We start from the raw sequence: 21,438 nt of genomic DNA, 5'->3' as shown, positions 1-21,438 counted from the left end.
CCAAATTTTCAACCTCTTTTTTTTGCAGGGGAAGTGCATCTTGTACTCCAAAAAATATGGTATATTGGTGGATGAATTCGGACTCATCCAACTCAGCAAAAGAATGATCCTTATCTAATAATTAAAGACTCGAGAGATTGTTTTGTTTAGAGAGGAAACAACTGTCTTTATCACAAGGTCACAATTCTACTGTCTGGTTTGTACAAGGCTACGGGCCATTCTGGAAGACTCTTCTGAACGGCTAGCATCGCTTGCTTGCTCCCTGGATCCATTTTCAGCCTACTCTTGAGATTTTATGAAAAATGGCGTTGAATATCAGTGGCTTAGTAGCTCTGCTTTTATTCTATGCCCTGACTTTAGCTATTGGAGTATGGGCTTCTCGGAAAACCAGACAGAAGAAGCACCAGAAGCCCAGTGAAGTAGCCATGGTGGGAGGCAGGAACATGAATTTTTGCATTGGGTTGTTCACGGCAACTGGTAAGTACGAAGGCTTCAGAATGATAAATAGCATCCTTTAATGCTTACTTTGGATTGGGGTGATATGATAGCAAGTGTTCCTACATCTAAGGGGCTGAAACAAAGAAGAATACAGTAGAGTAGAGTGGAGTGGAGAGTGGAGTGGAGTGGAGTGGGGAGGGGAGAGGAGAATAGAATAGAATAGAATAGAATAGAATAGAATAGAATAGAATAGAATAGAATAGAATAGAATAGAATTCTTTATTGGCCAAGTGTGATTAGACACACAAGGAATTTATCTTCGGTGCATAAGCTCTCCTGGTACATAAAAAGGAGGGGTCTTTATTCCCCAAAGCACTTGAAGCAGTGAATGATAACTAATCAGGGAGAAAACTTGAAAAAGAAGGAGTAATTTCCTGACAGTGAGAAAAATTAACTAGAGGAACAGCTTGCTTTTAGAAGCTGTGGGTGCTCCAACACTGGAGGTTGGAGGAGGAGAAAATTCCTGACAATGACAACAATTAGTCAGCGGAACAACCTGCCTCCAGAAGTTGTGGGTGCTCCAACACTAGAAGTTTTTAAGAAGAGATTAGACAACCATTTTCCTGGAATGGTAGGGTCTCCTGCTTGAGCAGGGGGTTGGACTAGAAGATCTCCAAGGTCCCTTCCAACTCTGTTATTCTCTTACAGTGAATGCAGGGCTGGTGTGCCAACAGAAAATGATCTACAGCAGGTTTAGTCAAAGTCTGGGGATTGGGACCAACATCTTTTTAATCATGAGCGATCTGATCCCCCCCCAACTGACTAAGAACGTCCCAAATGCAGTGATTTCACTTAACAACTGTGGCAAAAAAATGGGGCAACAATCACTTAACAACTATCTCGCTCAGCAACAAAACTTTGGGACTTCGGCCGTAAGTCAAGGACTGCCTGTAATTATCCATGTATCTTTTATTAACTTCCTTTTCCCTTTCCTCGGTTTCTTTCAGCGACATGGGTTGGAGGAGCTTATATCAATGGCACGGCTGAAACTGTCTACCACCCTTCAAAAGGACTGGTGTGGGTTCAAGCTCCAGTTGGCTTTGCTTTGTCTCTCCTTGTTGGTAAAGATTTTACCGTAACAGAGTCTTAAGCTAAGGGGTGGGGTGGGGGACAAATGAATAGACACTAGAATCAAAATCATGTGAAGTACTAATAAGGTAAAGGTTCCCCTTGCACAAATGTGCTAGTCGTTCCCGATTCTAGGGGGCGGAGCTCATCTCCGTTTCAAAGCCAAAGAGCCAGCGCTGTCCGAAGACGTCTCCGTGGTCATGTGGCCGGCATGACTAAACGCCAAAGGCGCACAGAGTGCTGTTACCTTCTCACCAAAGGTGGCCCCTATTTTTCTACTTGCATTTTTTACGTACTTTCGAACTGCTAGGTTGGCAGAAGCTGGGACAAGTAAAGGGAGCTCACCCCGTTACGCGGCACTAGGGATTCGAACCACTGAACTGCCGACCTTTTGATCGACAAGCTCAGCGTCTTAGCCACGGAGCTGTCAACTAGAAGGCTGGCAGTTTGAGACCCAAATACCTGCAATGGGGTGAGCTCCCATCCTTGCCCCAGCTCCTGCCAACCTATCAGTTTGAAAGCGTGCAAATGCAAGTAGATAAATAGGTACCACTTTGGTGGGAAGTTAATAGTGTTCCGTGAGCCTCGGTGTATAGTCATGGTGGTCACATGACCACGGAAATGTCTTGGGACAATGCTGGCTCCCTTAGCTAGGAAACTGAGATGATTACTGTCCTCTAGAGTTGGACACAACTGGATAGAGGAAACATTTACCTTTACCTGAACTATGAAGCATTATGATTCCTTTCATTTCATTAAGATAACTGATTGTAATCCACTTTTTTTAAAAAAAACAACAGGAGGGTTCTTCTTTGTCAAGCCAATGAGAATGAGAAATTACATGACTCTGATGGATCCAATCCAAGAGATGTATGGGAATGTGATGGGCTCTCTACTTTTTATTCCTCCATTGATTGCGGACATATTCTGGTTTGCTGCTGTTCTTGCCTCTTTAGGTAATATTTGTGTCTTTCATCTGTCTTGGCAGAACTAAATTTAGCACCTGGAAAACAAGGGAAAACAGCTGAGATTAGCTTTCCATCCTATGAATGATTTATTGATTAGTGAAGGCATGTTCAGAATAATTACTTTAACTGTCATCCTCTTTTAAGTACCCTATAATCCCTCCCAGGGTTGGAGTCTGAGCAACAGAATGGAGCTAGCAGAGTGTTTAATGGCCGGATGCCCTTCCTATCACCAATGCGGAGTTTTGTTCAGCAGATATATTCTCAGTGTACCCAGAGAGAGAAATATCTGCTTCTACCTAGGATCGAACTCACAGCCTCCTGATTGTGAGGCGAGAGCTCCACCTCTAGGCCAGCACACCACTCCAATAACTACTTTCACTGTGAACTGAGGGTATTTGTAGCTCCAATCTCCATCTGCTTCACATTTCTGAAGTCTGGTATATAAACAGGAGATGAGGAGGTGATGGAGGGATTTTCTCTAAATAATTTAGAAACACCACAGAAATCTATAATTCAAATTTAGAGGTGAGGTGAGAGCACTCTTACATATACATAAACTAGAGTATCAGAAGTTTTAAAAGTACTTTATTTCCAGTACTAATATTTTAGAGGAATATTTAGTTACGGTGAAATTCTTCCCTGCAGTCTTGATTGTAAGAAAAGTTTTGAATGGCATACTTGCTGTTTTGTATAAAGTATGAATATGCATTCAAATATTCCATCTAAATTCATTCATTGTGACAACCATTTTAGGAACGGAGATCGTAGAATATGATGTCCATTTAGCCTATGAAAATAGAATTGATGTGTGACTCTTTGACACCAGAGATTCATAATTCTTAGATAAAACCTGGTCCTCTCCTAATGGATCAGCTTCACCTTCCAGAATTTCAGTGGAATGGCCAAACAGTGACAATCCTAGGAATAGAATTTTTATAACAATGGCTATGCTTTTGTTACAAATGGAAGAGTTATTTTTTATATCATATAAAGCAGGGGTGAAATGCTCCCGGTTCTGAATGGATCTTGCAATCCGGTAGCGATCCTGGCTGGTGGTTCAGCAATCCGGTAGCGATGGCGGCGCAAAGATCCCCCCCACCCGCCCGGGTGTCATTACTTCTTGGTTTTAACCAGGAAGTAATATGTTTTTTTTACCTTCTGCGCATGCGCAGGTTTTGCACATGCGCAGAAGGTCTGCGCGTGCATGTGACACGCAAGTGTGTGCACTTCCGAACCAGTTAAGGAAGGTACATAGATTTCAACCCTGATATAAAGGTAGTCCTCAACTTACAACAGTTCGTTTAGTGATTGTTCAAAGTTATAACAACACTGAAAAAAGTGACTTGTATGACCATTTTTCATAGATATAATTGTTGCAGCATCCCCAAGGTCACCTGATCAAAATTTGGATGCTTGGCAACTGGCATGTACTTAGGATGGTTGCAGTGTCCCAGGGTCATATGATCACCTTTTGCAACCTTCTGACCTGCAAAGTCAATGGGGAAGCCAGATTCAATTAACAGCCATGTTACTAACTGAATTGCAGTGATTTACTTAACAATTGCTGCAAGAGTTTGCAAAATGGAGAGAAATCATCTTAATAACTATATAAGCAACATAAATTTTGGGTTCAATTGTAGCTGTAAGTTGACTGTAAATGAATAACTTTGGGTAAGAGAAATGGCATAGCACAAAATATATTACTGCATTTAAGTAGTAATTACTGCATCTTTTCCTAGGAGCAACCATGAAGGTCATTTTGGACATCCAGGGTTATGTTGCCATCATTCTTTCTGCCTGTACAGTGATATTGTATACTTTGCTAGGAGGTCTGTATTCAGTGGCCTATACAGATGTGATACAACTCATCTTTATATTGCTCAGTCTGGTAAGTTCCTATCTTGTTATGTTACCACTAGCTTGAACTATTGGGACTGATTGAAGACCCAAAACGAAACACCAGCATAGTTTCATTATTTACAACAGGATTTGTTAACCCTAGCAACTTTTAAAATGCAATATATGGACTTCACCTCCCAGAATTCCCCAGCTAGCATGCTGGCTGGGGGATTCTGGAAGTCGAAATCCACATAGCTTACAGTGGTCAAGGTTGAGAACCACTGATGGATGAGATCCCAATAGATTACAAACTTTAGGACATGCTATTCAATGAATTGGGAGATAATCTGAACCAATACAGAAGAATATTTATAGCTTGGGGTTGAAATGAGGTATCCTTAGTAAGCTCTGAGCTTTTTTTTTCTTTCTTTCTTGCAGATGTTTCATTACCCAAATTATGCTCCTGATGATGTGACCAAGTTTGGATAATGAAGCATCAGTAAGAAAAAAGCTCAGGGACCAAGGATAACCTGAACATTCAATAGCCTGAACCAGTGGTGGGATACAGCCGGTTCGGACGAACCAGTAGTAGCAACCTGCAGGGTGGGCCCCCCACCCCCCAGCGCTATACCATCCTATTTAGCTACATTTTCTAAGCTGTGCCCATGTGTGCAAGCTCTGCCGCGAGCAAAGCACATGCACGGAAGGCACACACACACATTTTCAGTGCCGGTTGCTAAATTATGTGAAGCTCACCTCTAGCCTGAACCCCGTAGAAAACAATTGAGCGCTATACATTGAAAAGGGACACTGCATGAATAAAACAGTGAAGTAGCCATGATACACTCAGAGTTGAGACAGGATCTGATTTAAGTGGGAGGGCCAAGTACAAAGAAGTGGGCGGAGTCATAACACAGAAATGGGTGGAACTAAGACACGAAAGCAGCAAGTGATGTGATTTCAATTCATTTACATTTTTAAAATTAATTCAGTATCATGACTGTAGCGCACACGGAATATTTTGACTACCAGGAACGCTTCAGAAAACAAATGAATTCTAACGTTTCTGGCTTTTTTTTTGCTGCCAGTGGATTTGTATCCCTTTCGCCATCATGAACCCTGCTACAGAAAACATTTTTTATACAGCTACCCACAATATATCCCAAGCCCCTTGGACCGGAAAAATAGAACCAGAGTTTTATGGAAGATGGTTTGATGATTTCTTATATTTGGTAAGATTCTATTCTTGAAGGGGATGGGAAATTGGGGGCTTGGCGCACTTACTGTATCCAACGACAATAATAAAAATAATGGTTCTTTTAAATTAAGGGCAAGATATTTTCTTCTCACCACAAAGAGCATGATTGATAGATGATAGATAGACAGACAGACAGATAGAAAAGATACATGGGATATGTTGCTGATATGGTAAATTCGCACCACAAGAAGCGATTAAAACTAAATAGCAGTGTACTATAGGCAACATGCCCTAGGTCAGTAATGGTTAACCTTTTTGGTGCCGAGTGCCCAAAGTGCGCACAAATGCATGTATGTGTGCCCGAAACTCCAAAATTCAATGCGAGTGGCCCCCCGCGCATGTGCCCCAGCCCTCCACCCCGTTTTGGCTTCCAGGTTGGTGCAGGAGGCTTTCCAGGCCCAATACGGGGTGCAGGGATGCTGGGTGAGACCCCCTGTGCCCCCTTTTGGGCCTGGAAAGCCTGCACCAGCCTGCACCCCTCCGCACATGCACTTTGCCCTTACCGTGTACGTGTAGCAGAGACCCGAATACCTGCTGGCCGGTGGGAGGCACACGCACATATGTGGTGGAACTGGTCTGGGGCAACGGCTGGCGTGCCCTTAGAAAGTGCTTTGCCTGCCACCTGTGGTAGTGTTGTAGGTAGTGTTGTAGCCTCCCTAGCGGCCAGTGAAGCTGACAGCAGTGAGGAGGTTTGGGGAGGAACATGGGCCAGTCCTGGAGTCTGGGGAAGGCTCTGATGAGGGCTCTGTGTCAGAGGCAGAGAGGGGGCCAGGTTATGCCAGTTATCAGCTGCCTTCGGAGTCAGGCATCAGTGAGGCAGATGAACACCTGGAGCCTGTCCCCACTGTGCGCATGTTCAGAGTTGCCAGAAGGGAACAGCTAAAGAACAAGGGTCGACTTGGGAGTAAGGCCACAGGTGGACGATGAATGGCCCCTCCCAGAGGGAATAAAAGAGGAGCGAAAGGGGAGTGGAGTTTGCAGGAGACAGTTAGTTCACTTAATTGATTCGTGACTCTCAGAGACTCTTTGCCAAGTTTTGAAGATTATCGGCCTGGCAGCTGCCCAAGCCAGATAAGGTCTGTGACTGTAAATTCTCCCTTGAAAGACTTTGCTGGGTGTGAATGAGAAGAATTCACAGTAACTTAATAAAAAGGGGTTTCTGTCAGGACAAGGAGTCTGCTTCATGCTCTTGGGAAGCCTTGGTCAGAACAGGTACTTCCAAAATGGAAAGGGAGATGCACATTTAGCCCATTCTCTTCTAGATGGCTGGAAAACTGCTTTTCCACAGGACCTTAAGAAAAATACACTGCTAAATTAAAGGTGAAATGCAATTAATAATGTCAGGCCTGACATAATGTGCATCAGGCTGGGATGGTAACCTAAAGGTGCAGATGTTGGAAGGCCATTTCTTTCGTTTAAGAAAGGCCAATGGAGAGCAGAAATTCTAGAACAATCCAGAGAGAAAGCTATCAAGATGGTCCAAGAGTTGCCCGTCATGCCTTACGTTAAATAAACTTCCCAGAGTCATCCCCATTGTTAGGTTAAAGGCAACCTGGTTTAAATTTAAGTTTTGACTTTTTGGCTAAGATCAAGCCTACCGTCGTGTCCTGTTTTTATTTCAGTTCAGTTCAAGATTCTCCTTTCCTTCCAGGTGCTTGGGGCCATCCCATGGCAAACCTATTTCCAGCGAGTTCTCGCAGCTTCCTCCCACAAAGAAGCCAGATTAATTTCCTATTTTTCTGGACTGGGCTGCTTCAGCATGGCTATCCCTTCTGTACTGATAGGAGTGGTTGCTGCCTCCACAGGTAACCATGGCTGAACAAGAACTGGAAAGCCAGAGCCACAATTGGGATGGTTCAGTCTTAGTAATGCTGTTGCCATACTATGGGAAGGTCCAGGGGTGGTTTCACTTACTTTTACCACTGGTTCGCCATGCGCCATCCACACATGTGCCTGTCCTTCCACACATGTGCCCATCCTTCCACACATGCGCCTGGCCTTCCATTCATGTGCTTTGCTGGCTTGCGCGCCTTCCATGCATGCGCCCGGCCTCGAAAACATGCCTAAATAGGACAGCATAGAGCCAGGGTGGGAGAGCAGGTGGGCAGGTGATGATCTCCGCTACCGGTTCGCCCAAACCAGTCCGAACCAGCTGAATACCACCTCTGGAAGGGTCATTCCTCTTTGTCAGTGTTTCTTGACCTCAGCAACTTTAAGATGTGTGGACTTCAACTTTTACGGGACCGCCTGCTGCAACCGGCGGCCTCCCATCGACCAGTGCGCTCCCATAGGGAGGGTCTCCTCAGGGTGCCGTCAGCCAGACAATGTCGGATGGTGACCCCCAGGGGGAGGGCCCTCTCTGTGGGGGCACCAACCCTCTGGAATGAGCTACCACCGGGTATTCGCCAACTCCCTGATCTCCGGACCTTTTGACGCGAGCTGAAAACATTTCTGTTTCATCGCGCAGGACTGGCCTAATGGTTTTAAATGGGGTTTTTATTGGTTTTAATTGGTCCAGCCAACTTTGCATTCTTGCTTTTAAATTGGTTTTAACTTTTATAGTGACTGTTTTATTTTGGCTGTAAACCGCCCTGAGTCCTTCGGGAGAAGGGCGGTATAGAAATTTAAATAATAAATAAATAAATAACTCCCAGAATTCCCCAGAATTCTTCTCCTATTTTTGGACTTGAAATCTTTACATCTTAAAAGTTGCTGTGATTGAGAAACACTGTTTTGAATATATGTGGAATAAATTCTTATATCCTAATCAGTTCAAGGAGCCCTGGCATAAAAATAATTATTAACGCAAAGCAGCATCACAAATAAAGGAATATAGAGCTGGCCTTGAGGAAGCTAAAAATACTTTTCTTAGTTTGCATTATTTTTTAAAATCTTTTTGAGTGGTGCGGTGGCCTAGAGGTGGAGCTCCGCCTCACAATCAGGAGGCTGTGAGTTTGATCCTAGGTAGAGGCAGATATTTCTCTCTCTGGGCATAATGAGAATATGTCTGCTGAAGAAAGGTCCACATTGGCGACAGGAAGGGCATCCGGCTAGTAAACACTCAGCTCCATTCACTTGCCCAGACTTCACCCGCAAGGGATTATGGGGTCATTAAAAGAAGATGATGATGATTAGTTTTTTTTCTTTCTATTTTTAAATCTCAGTTTAAAAAAACAGAATCAAGAACATAGAATCTCTGAGAGAACTGGCCTACCCATTTCTCCTCTGGTCAACTCACAACATTTTTTTGATTTAAAAAAATAATAATCCTTCTTTGCCATCGCTGTCACTGATGAAAAAAGTGGGTAAGAAATTACACACATCTCACATGCGCAAATCCCACATTTCCACAAGGTTTCCACCTACTTTGATGCAGCTTTGCTTGCTATGGTGCATGGCTAGTAATATCTCATGCAAAAATGCTAGTGCATCATCAATTTTTAACATTCTTGACAGAATCTCAGAGGTGGGTTTCAGCAGATTCTGGCCAGTTCTGGAGAACCGGTAGCGGAAATTTTGAGTAGTTCGGAGAACGGGTAGTAAAATTTCTGACTGCCTCCTGAGTCCCAGCTGATCTGGAGGAAATGGGGATTTTGTAGTATCCTTTCTCTGCCACTCCCACTACGCCATGCCCACCAAGCCATGCCACGCCCACCAAACCACACTCCCAGAAGCGGTAGTAAAAAAATTTGAAACCCACCACTGCAGAATCTACATGTTCAGAGGTACAATCTGATGTTATCTGGTGAACTGTCTATCATTTTGTAAAAATAATTTTGGGAAGATGCTTAACCCACCATACATATAATCTTGGATAGCTGCCCAGAAACCTGCTTAATGTGTATATAATATTTCACAAAATATATTCAAAGCAGCACGTAAGAAATATATTAAATATTAAAACTACTATACCTCAATCAATAAAAAAAGACAATAAATAGAATAACTTACATCAAAAAGAAACTTCAAAGGTCACCTAGCCCAGCTGTACCCATACAGAAGCTAGATTTTTGGTTCAAATATTAAGGATGAAACATGAATAAACATATATTTAAACAACTGTAACCTTGACTCTAATTCAACATTTCTCTAGTCAGATTAAATTTAATCCTCAATTCCCAAAATCAAAAATTGACTTTTTTTTCTCCTTATTGTGTAAGAAATCTAACAATGTCTTTAAGTCAAAAGAAATTTATTCCTGTCGCTGTTTTGTCTCTCAGCAAAGCAGTCAGTTTTCAAAGTCAAACTTCCATTGTGAATACTGTATATACCAGGGGTCTCCAACTTTGGCAACTTTAAGACTTGTGGAATTCTGGGAGTTGAAGTCCACAAGTCTTAATGTTGCAAGTTTGGAGACCCCTGGTACATACTACAGTTAGTCCTCAATTTACAACCACTGTGGAGCCCAACATTTCTGTTGCTAAGCAAGACAGTTGTTACGTGAGTTGTGTGCCCCATTTTACAAGCTTTTTTGCCACAGTTGTTAGGTGAACCACTGCAATTGTTAAGTGAACCACTACGATTTTTAAATGAATCATGTGGACTTTGCTTGTTGGAAGCCAGCTAGGAAGAGTAGAAATGGGTGATCAATCACCCGGGACAGTGCAACTGTCATAAATACATGCCAGCTGTCACATGCCTAATTTTTTTTTTTAATTGAAAAAGTTTTACAAAAACAAATGAATTTCCCCATCCCCTCCCTCCCTCCCCTCCCTCCCAAACCACCTCCCCCAGACTTCCCGGAGCAAACACAAGGTATAGTTCAATAAACAAACATTCATACATTAAATTTTTGGAATCTAACACCATTATAATCCTTCTCTTTCGCATAACCTGACTTCCTCCATTAAAATCAAAAACAACATCCTTCATTCAAAGGCAATCTGATATCTCTTAATCTGGTATCTGTTTTGAATATAGTCAATCCAGTTCTTCCATTCATTTAAATATTTTTCTTGAGTACTGTCTTTCCAGAAGGCTGAGATTTTGGCCATCTCAGCCAAATTGGAGACTTTCAATATCCATTCTTCTATTGTAGGTAATTCTTTTTTCTTCCAGTACTGTCCAATCCGTAGTCTTGCTGCTGTTATTAAGTTCAAAATCAATTTAGTATCAGTTACTGTACAATCCATTGTAATCCCTAAAAGAAAAAATTGTGGTTGGAACTTAATCTTCTTCTTCAAAACATTCTGCATAATCCACCAAAATGCCTAAATTTTAATCAGCTGTTAAGTGAATCCGGCTTCCCCATTGACTTTGCTTGTCAGATGGCCGCAAAAGATGATCACCTGATCCAGGGACACAGCAACCGTCATAAATACGAACACTTGCTAAGCATTCGAACTTTGATTAAGGGTTCTGCAATGGTCGTTAACAGGGGTGGTATACACTTACCTTCGCTACCGGTTCGCAAATGTGAGTGTGCGCAGTTCAATACCACCACTGGTCGTTAAGTGTGAAAAGTGGTCATAAGAGCCATGGTGGTGCAGTGGTTAGAATGCAGTACTGCAGGCTACTTCTGCTGACTGCTGGCTGCCTGCAATTTGGCAGTTTGAATCTTCTTAGGCTCAAGGTTGACTGAGCCTTCCATCCTTCCGAGGTTGGGTAAAATGAGGACCCAGATTAGTGGGGGAAATAGGCTAACTCTAAACAGTTTAGAGAAGGCTGTAAAGTGGTACATCAGCTTAAGTGGTATTGATATTATATCATTTTTTGGGGGGTGCCATTGTAACTTTGAACAGTCACTAAATGAAGAGTTGTAATTGAGGTCTTACCTTTATTCTTTCCCTCTTTGGGCATATGACGGGGTGTCAAACTCCCGGCCTGTGGGCTGGATGCGTCATATGCTGGCCACAGCCATGCCTGGTTTTGCAAAGGGGGAAAAGTCGCAATACTTCATGTGATGCTGCCGTGACAACACAAGTTTGACACCTCTGGCATATAACAACCTGTTGTGGCCCAGGCCCAAGTAGGTAGTAATAAACTTAGTCTGTGGAAAAACAAACTTTATTTGAACAGCTGGGAATTACTTCATTCCCAGCGTCGTTCAACTCAAAGTAAAACAAATGCCTCCCAACACAAATTCCTCAGTTATCTCACAAACCTTAGTCGAATTAGGCAAACTGCCAAAGGCCTTTCCTGGCAAATGTCCAGGAGCCACAAAATCAAAGACGTACACGAAGCAGAGGACGAAGCAGAAGACGCAACTACAATGTTGTTTTCCGGCAAAGCTGAAACACCGGTGCTGGTCTGTTTTAAGCCTTATGGGAGGGGCCAATCATCTCTTGGCCCTACTCCCGAGTTGTCCTCTCTGCTTGAGCTGCTCTTGCCTTCTGGGCAGCTCTTCTCATGCGTGCATTAGGAACAGGCTCTTCCTGTTCCTCTGTCTCACTACTATTAATCTCTGGAGGCTCTGGAGTCCGCACCTCACTTCCCGATGGCCCTGGCCTCACCTCAGCCCTGTCCGACTCCATTATCCACTCCATAGGCTGCTGATGGACCACAACACAACTTCAGAGCCGGTGTCATGTATAAAAACAAAACCCACCGCTGATTGAATTCCGAAGCGACCTTTGAAAATGACACCTTTGTGTTTCCTTTTTTGAGACTGGAACCAAACCGACTATGGCCTCCCCACCCCGTACGAAAGAAACGAGTCCGCTCTCATACTTCCGCTAGTCCTTCAGCATCTCTGCCCGATGTATATCTCTGTCGGTGGTTTGGGTGCCATCGCAGCTGCTGTGATGTCCTCGGGAGATTCTGCACTGCTCTCTGTCAGTTCCATGTTTGCTCATAACATCTATAGGAAAATATTCCGGAGAAAGGTAAGTAATGGATTGTTAACGTTTGTCTACCACAAATGATACAGGACCATTATTATAGCAATAGCAATTGCATCGAGGCTTATATACCGCTTCATGGTGCTTTACAGCCCGCACTAACATTGCATGGAGGCACTCAACGAGGCCATCTTGGCTTAAAAGGAGATTTGTGATCTTGTTTAGGAGTAGCTCCCCTAGTTTCAATTAATTATAGGATTATTTTTCAGGCCCCCCCCCTCCCAGATGACTCTGGGTGGCTTTTACTAAAAGGAAACAATTGGGGTAGGTTTAAATAGCACTTAGCAATAGCACTCAGACTTATATACCGCTTCACAGTGCTTTACAGCCCTCTCTAAGCGGAATACAGAATCAGCCTGCAGATTGCCCCCAATAATCTGGGTCCTCATTTTACCCATCTCAGAAGGATGGAAGGCTGAGTCAACCTTGAGCCTGGTGAGATTTGATCTGCCAAATTGCAGTCAGCCGGCAGTCAGCAGAAATAGCCTGCAGTACTGCACACTAACCACTGCGCCACCGAAGCACTAACGGTAGTTCTCAACTTACAATCATTTGTTTCGTGACTGTTCCAAGTCACAATGACACTGAAAAAGCAACTTATGACCGTTTTTCACATATACTGCCATTCCACCATCTCCATGATTCTGTTATATCAAAATTCGGGTGCTTGGCAATGGACTGATATTTATGACGTGTTGCAGTATCCCGGGGTCATGTGATCACCTTTGGCAATCTTCTAACAAGCAAAATCAATGGGGAACCCAGATTAATTTTACAAGTGTGTTACTGACTTAACAACTGCAGTGATTCACTTAACAACGGCGGCAAGAAAAGTCGTAAAATGGGATAAAACTCACAACCACTGACTTGCTTAGCGACAGAAATTTTGGGCTCAATTGTGATCGTAAATTGAGGACTACATGTAGAGAAGTGTAAGAGAAATTCCTTTTTCAAAAAAAGTATCTCCTAATATTTAAAGGTTCCTCGATAGTTATATATCTTTTGTGTCTGAGAGGAAAGAATTTAAAATAGTCATAAATGCTGCATGTCATCCCTAATCTCATAAAAAAGAATGGCTCTACATTTTTTTGATTCTTTCATTCATAAAAATTTGCACTAATTACAAACCTGATGTGTACAGGTATACCTCGACTTATGACCAAAATTGACCCCAAATTCCTGTTGCTAAGCGCGGCAGTTATTAAATGGGAAACCACTACTGAACTTTTTGCTCGAGACAAAAAAAATATGAATTCCTGACTTTTGGTTTGGTTGATTAGACTAGTTTGTTATGGAAATGGCTAGTAATTACTGAGTATGTAAAAAAAAGTTAAAGCTGTAATTTTATTTTGTATTTTACTGCGCTGAAAAATGGTGGAAGTCACTGCTTTTTTTTTTCTCCTTTACCATACATTTTTCTCCCATTCTTATCCTTTCCCATTTCCATATTATCTTACTGTCGTTTGTATTTTACACTGTTACATTTTCAATCAAATGTATTTATTAATCATTAATTGGAAGCGTGATAGATATGTTAAAACCAGAGGTGGGTTTCAGCAGGTTCTGACCAGTTCTGGAGAACCGGTAGTGGAAGTTTTGAGTAGTTCGGAGAACTGGTAGTAAAAATTCTGACTGGCCCCGTCCCCATCTATTCTCTGCCTCCCAGGTTCCAGCTGATGGGGAGGAAATGGGGATTTTGGAGTATCCTTCCCCTGGAGTAGGGAGGGAATGGAGATTTTACAGTATCCTTCCCCTTGGCATGCCCACCAAACCACGCCCACAGACCCGGTAGTAAAAAAAATTGAAACCCATCACTGGTTAAAACCCCAACCTGCAAAATGGCAGTGCAAAGTACCACGTTCAAAACCGTGCCATGTACAAAGGGGGAGAGGCTTCAATCACAATACCACAACCACCTTCACACAGGCTTTGATCTTCCCCTCTGGGCACCCATGACTAGTACATTCATTATACAGAGGCGCAATGAGTCTAGTCATGAAGTTTGAAACTAATTCAAAATAAAGAGCAAGACCGTGTCTCTAGAAGCCTCAACTTTCCTTCCAATTCCTTTCTTCTGCTTTTCACAATTTCCTAGTGGGACCTTTACTTTTTACTTAGGAAACACCAACCCGCAAAGCAGGAATGCCTTTTCTGTGTCCTGTTAGCACTTTGCTATCTTCTTTCTGGTTCTTTTCTTTTGATTCTGAACACAACACAAAACTGGCTAGTCTAACTTGGCTAGCTTAAGTTGGCTAGTCTAGAGAAAAGAACTAGGGGTAACATGATAGAAGTGTTCAAATATCTCAGGGGTTGCCACAAAGAAGAGGGAGTCAAGCTATTCTCCAAAGCACCTGAGGGCAGGACAAGAAGCAATGGGTGGAAGCCAATCAAGGAGAGAAGCAATTTAGAACTAAGGAGAAATTTCCTGACAGTTAGAACAATTAACCAGTGGAACAACTTGCCTCCAGAAGTTGTGGGTGCTTCATCACTGGAGGTTTTTAAGAAGAAACTGGACAGTCACTTGTTTGAAATGGTATAGGATCGCCTGTTTGAGCAGGGGACTGGACTAGAAGACCTCCAAGGTCCCTTCCAGCTCTGTTCTGATTCTAAAAACTTTGTTATATTTTCTCTAGCATTCTGACCTTTCTCTTTTCTGATATTAGCTATTCTTTTTTTTTGACCTACCTCTCTTAATATTGCACAGGTAGTCCTCGGCTTACAACAATCCATTTAGTGACCAAAGTTACAAGGGCGCTGAAAAAAGTGACTCATGACTGTTTTTCCACACTTATGACCGTTGCAGCATCCCTATGGTCATGTGATCAAAATTTGGATGCACGGCAACTGTTCATATCTGTGACAGTTGCAGTGTCCCAGGGACAACCCTCTGACAAGAAAAGTCAATGGAGAAGCCACTTAACAACTGTAGTGATTCACTTACCAACTGTAACGACAAAGTGGGACAGTAAAGTGGGACAAGACTCATTTAACAACTGCCTCGCTTAGCAACAGAAATTTTGGCCTTCAGTTTGGTCGTTAAGTCGAGGTCTACCTGTATACATCAGGCTTGTAATAAGTGCATATTTTTATGAATGAAATAATAATGTTCTAAAAATGTAAAGAATCTCATTCTTTTTTTTTATGCGATTAGGGTCACCATGCAACATTCTGCCTGTTAATGAATTTGCACCTATTTTAATTTGGAGGGAATTTTCCCCCCCCCCACCTTTCCTTCCTTCTCTTTGATCTCCTACAGGCAGCAGAGAAAGAGGTCCTGTGGGCAATGAGAGGCTCCATGGTGATGTTTGGGATAATTTCAGCAGTTCTGGCTTTCTACTCCCATTCGATTTATGACCTCTGGTTCTTGAGTGGAGAGCTAGTATACACCCTCCTCTTCCCCCAGTTGTGTTGCGCTCTGTTTCTTCCCAGCACCAACACCTACGGCTCCGGGGTTGGGTTCTTCCTCGGCTTTCTTCTACGGTTATTGGCAGGAGAACCATCCCTGAAGATCCCCCCTGTGATCTGTTACTCGGGATGCTCAGTGGTAGAAGGTGCCTGCGTCCAGCTCTTTCCATTCAAGATGGTCACCATGCTGCTCACGCTACTCACCATCGTCTCCACTTCCCATCTAGCCAGCTTTATGTTCAAGAGGGGAATCCTTCCTGCTGAATGGGACGTCTGCCAAGTTATTACGGATGACGCCGTGCCTGTTCCCTTCTCCTGGGGAGAAAGGCAGATGGATGTACGAAAAAATCCAGACTTGTGAGCAAGCAGAGGAAGCGGGTTATGAAAGATATTTGGCGGTATCATTCTCCTGTTCCCGCCGATTGTTGGGAAGCTCCTTTGAGCGGTAGGAAGAAAATATCCCTCTGGTTCAGTTCCAAGCTGGGAGAAAGACACTGGAAACATGGAGGCTGATTGGAAAGATGGTTTATTGATGAAGCAGGACCACCTGTAATTCTGGGTAGCTGACAAAATGGAGTTGAGGGGTGTGTGTTATACCTTCTTTCGGCTTTGTATTTGAGCTTCCTGTTCCTGTACCAAAACATGTATTCGATTGGCTGTTGTCAGATTCCTATGGGGTCATGTAGGGGTCATAGCTGGCTCTATAGGCAAAAAAGGAAATGCAAATCCTAGGTGTTTGTCTGAGCTAAGTTTGGTTGAAGTTTGGACTGCTCTGAAAGAGTGTTGGACAAGTCTATTCCGGTTTAATGGCTTTTGTCCTGTGTTGGATCTTGACTGAGGGCTAATCCTGTTTTGAATGGATTACCAAATCTACATTTTTAAATGCCGCCTCTTCAGTATCTGATGGAGCTATTAAAAGAGACTGAATCTGTTTCCTGCCTCAAAAAAAGAAAATGTTTCTCCATTTTTCATTAGGAAAATATAATATTCTGCCTTTTTACTATTCCTCAAAATATTTCATTCTTCCAGGAGGGTGATAGTAGAGGTAAAATGCTACTGGTTCACTCTGGTTCGGGAGAACCGGTAGTGATAAAGACAACTGGTTCAGGCGAACCAGTAGTTTAAAAAAAAGCTACCGATTCGACTAAAAAAGCTATGATCTGACGATTATCTGTGCCACACAGTTTAGCTTTGCTAGAAAGCAGGATTTCCTGCTTTCTAGCGAAGCTAAACTCTCCACCACAGCTGATCCCCCACCCCACCCGCTGTTCTACTTACCTTCCCAAGCCTCCTTTTGGTGTATGCTGTGGGTGCAAACCGGTTCAGATTTCACCACTGGATGGTAGTTGCTAACTTTCTACAGAGCAATGAAAAAAAATTGGCTGATAGGTCAGAATTCAAAATCACAGCAGTGTCTTTGCATTATAACAGCTGAAACACTTTTGCAAGTACCTCTGATTGTATAGCTGAGCTCTTTATACGCCAAGAACATTAATTTAGATGTAGTTATGGAAGTACTGCCTGCTGTTTTTTTTACTGAATATTTATTTTACTTAATATTTCAATTCTGAGGTTACCTGACTCCATAGTGATTCTGGCAGTGATTGTCTTACAATTAAAAATTTAAAAGAAATGGATGAGGAAACCACAGAAAATATTACTTTCCTTTGATCCTTGCAGAAATAGCAACACTGATTACATAGCACATTTTATCCACCCCAGGTCACCCCAATGAAGTTGTTGAAGTGCTGTCCCGGTGTTTGGAAGCCGTACGGGTCTGGATGGGGAGAAACAGGCTCAAGCTCAATCCCTCCAAGACGGAGTGGCTGTGGATGCCGGCATCTCGATTCAGTCAGCTGCAGCTGCAGCTGACTGTTGGAGGCGAGTTATTGGCCCCAAAGGATAGGGTGCGCAACTTAGGGGTCCTCCTGGATGAGCGGCTGTCGTTTGAAGATCATCTGACGGCCGTCTCCAGGGGGGCCTTCCACCAGGTTCGCCTGGTTCGGCAGTTGCGCCCCTTCCTTGATCGGGATGCCTTGTGCACAGTCACTCACGCACTCGTTACCTCTCACTTGGATTATTGTAATGCTCTCTACATGGGGCTCCCTTGAGGTGCACTCAAGGCTTCAGCTAGTCCAGAATGCAGCTGCGCGGGTGATAGAGGGAGTGTCGCGTACCTCCCATGTAACACCTCTCCTGCGCAGACTGCACTGGCTTCCTGTGGCTTTTCGGGTGCACTTTAAGGTTTTGGTTATGACCTTTAAAGCGCCCATGGCTTAGGGCCTGGGTACTTACGGGACCGCCTACTGTTACCATATGCCTCCCACCGACCCGCACGCCTCACAGAGAGGGACTTCTCAGGGTGCCGTCCGCCAAGCAATGTCGGCTGGCGGCCCCAGGAAGGTCCTTCTCTGTGGGGCTCCACACTCTGGAACGAACTTCCCCCGGGTTTACGCCAAATACCTGACCTTCGGACCTTTCGCCGCGAACTGAAGACACATCTTTTTATTCGCGCGGGGCTGGGTTAATTTTTATGGATTTTATAGTTATTATTAATTTTAAACGGGGTTTTAGTTTTTTATAGATTTTTAAATTTTTAGGCAAATTATAATAAGTTTTTTAATTTTATATTTTATATATTGTGTCTTGTTTGTTTTTATTTGCCTGTACACCGCCCTGAGTCCTGCGGGAGAAGGGCGGTATAAAAATTTAATAAATGAAAAATGAAATGAAAAACAACCCATTCTATGGTCTCAAGGAGAATGTGGCTATAGTCCAGAATCCAGATCCTACTTTATACTTCCCAACAATTAGAAATTATATATTGGGCAGCAAAGATTTTCTTATCAATCCAGTCATCAAAACCATCCTTAAATGTTTAATAAATCCACTGAACAAATACAACTTGCCATAAAAATGTTGCCATGTGTGCTAGATTTCTAGGTTGCTCCATTCCATTAGGATTTTGTGTTATACTTGTATAACCGTAACAGCATTCCACAACCTTAGCAGCATGAGAATATGTGGACTTCAATTCCCAGAACTCCCCAGCCAACATGTCTGGCTTGGGAATTCTGGGAATTGAAGTCCACACATCTTCAAGTTGCCAAGGAACGTTGATCGACATACAAACTTTGTATTGTAGTCTCAGCAAGTTGCTTTCTCAAATTGTTTTGGATCTACCCATATCACTGAAGTACAAGTATTATTGTAGGAAGTTAGCACCCATCCCTCTCCTAGAAGAATGAAATAATCTAGGAAATATTAAAAGGGCAGAATATTATATTTCCCTGGATGAGAAATGGAGAAACATGTTTTTTAGGTAGGAAGCAGACTCACTCTTAATAGCCCCCTCCCTCCTCAATAGCCCATAGCAGAAGTCAGCACTTAAGAGATAAAGAGATAGCTAGAATAGATCTATTCATAAGTAAATACCCTCACCCAAGATCCAACAAAGGTAAGATTAGCCCTCTACCAATCTAGCAACAGAACTCACCACATTGCACCTGGGGAGATTACATCACCCAGCAAGATTCAACCAAGCTTGGGACTCAAAAGACAACCTACAAAGTTACCCCTGCATGGCCCCATGGGAGTCTGACAACCAATCAGAATACAAGCTCAAATTCAAAGCCCAACAGAGGGTATAAATCTCTCTCTCTCTCTCACCCATGTGCTTTTTTGCCCAGGACCTTAAAACCATTTGGCCCTTACCACCATTAAACCACCTTTCCAAGCAGTCTCCATGTTTCCAGTGTCTTTCTCCCTACTTGGAACTGAACCCAGATGGACATTTCTTCCAACACCATTTTGTCAATGTACATTTCTCCTTCCTTCAAGAGCAGACATTTTTATGATGGAACCTTCAGCATTTTCTCAAGGTTTCAAATCTGCCATGCCCCCATCCCCACCCCAATTTTCAAATTGGATATCCTGCTTTCATCATCATTCCAGATAGAAAATTTAACAACAACCACTCACCCCCTCAATTTCCAATGTAACTTTCTGGATGCATCCTTCTTTTTCTTACAACTGGTAGTTGTATCCATATCCATACAATAATGAGAAGCGCGTTGTTCTGCCATGCTGTTCTTCAAAATAACACACCAACCTGGAGTCTCTGCTTAATGCTTATAAGCCTCACGGCTGACATCAGAGAAACTATGCATTTTACACATCTGTTCTGAGCAAAGCATCAAAATAAACTGTACATAAAAATGTTAAGTTTCAGCAGCCTACATTTTGTGGTTCAACATGGCTATGTGTGTCTAAGAATGATCTTCTACAAGAATCTTCTGACAAAGCACAATATGGGGGGGGGGGAAATCCTTCCGCCAACAATGTAAAAGGCAGACAGTTTACTGTTAGTCTAATAAAATAGTCTGGAAAGCCAGATATTGTGTTAAAAAAAAGATGGAAACTTCCATCTTTGGGCACATTTCTAATGCACCCTCTGGCAGATAAGAGCTTTGTGGCTCCTCTTAGTCTGATGCTCTTTTCTAAGTATATTCTTAATTCTATTATTAATGATTTCAGATCCCCAGAGAAATTTTAAAACCTCACAGGATACAAAGGTGGGAGGAAAACTGAACTGCTGATATCTAAAGAGGGGACATATAGAAGCATTGGAAATACGGTTCCTATTTTTGCTTAATTCTGTGTAACCAAACTAAAATAATAATATAACACAGGAAATGTGAAAAAATATAGAAAATATGTATACTGGATTAATGCACACATTCTTTCACAATTAATAAAAGATTCTTAGTGTCAATATTCCTACGGCAGGAACTTTAATAAAATTAATTATAAATTAATAAAAGACTCTTAGTGTCAATATTTCTACGGCACAAACTTTGAGGCGTATTGTTTTTATATAATATCCAGGATAATACTTCTTTCATAGAATTATAAACTTGTAATTTGATAGCGATAACTTTTTGGTAAGATTTTAAATTTTATTAGGAGCCGTGGTGGTGCAGTAGCTAGAATGCAGTATTGCAGGCTGAATCTACCCACAGTCAGGAGTTCGATCCTGACCAGCTCAAAATTCACACAGCTTTCCATCCTTCTGAGGTCGGCAAAATGAGGACCCAGATTGTTAGGGACAATTTGCTGACATTATGAACCACACAGGGAGTGCTGCACAGAACTATGGAGCAGTATATAAGTCTAACTGCTATTGCTATTTAGATGCTCCAAGGAGTGAGGGCAATCCATTACTTTTCCCATCCTTACAGTTCACTTCTCCCTAATTATGTCCTTTGATTTAACATTACCTAACTTCAGACATATTATGCGAGGATCACATTATGCGAAGAGGATAACCAGCAGAAAGATGGACGGACTGAGCTACAGTGGGGATGAGTGCACCATTAGAAGACCTCAAAAACCAGCGTAGGGACAGATCATTGTGGAATAAATCTATTTAAGCGGTTGCTAAGCGTCAACAATGACTTGATGACACACAATCGAGGTGCTTTTATCCCCAGCAGAAACATAGAACGGAACACCTCATTTTCAATAAATCCAAATCTCCTCATGGAAAGTACAGATTAACAGA

At 42.6% G+C, this 21,438-nt stretch overlaps 1 protein-coding gene across 1 annotated transcript; it reads left to right on the top strand.

Moving 5' to 3' along the window:
* Window positions 1-302: 302 nt before the first annotated feature.
* Window positions 303-17,939, top strand: LOC131199589 (high-affinity choline transporter 1-like). Its single transcript, XM_058185523.1, has 8 exons — window positions 303-477; window positions 1,446-1,559; window positions 2,367-2,522; window positions 4,274-4,422; window positions 5,462-5,605; window positions 7,283-7,436; window positions 12,238-12,455; window positions 15,727-17,939. The coding sequence occupies exons 1-8, from the start codon at window positions 303-305 to the stop codon at window positions 16,234-16,236; spliced, it is 1,620 nt and encodes a 539-aa protein (XP_058041506.1). The 3' UTR covers window positions 16,237-17,939.
* The last annotated feature ends 3,499 nt before the right edge of the window (window positions 17,940-21,438 follow it).

The sequence above is a fragment of the Ahaetulla prasina genome, chromosome 5 (assembly GCF_028640845.1).
Source record: "Ahaetulla prasina isolate Xishuangbanna chromosome 5, ASM2864084v1, whole genome shotgun sequence".
Classification (NCBI taxonomy): Eukaryota; Metazoa; Chordata; class Lepidosauria; order Squamata; family Colubridae; genus Ahaetulla; species Ahaetulla prasina.
The sequence above is the reverse complement of the archived record's forward strand: the minus strand, read 5'-3'. Positions and strand labels throughout refer to the sequence as shown.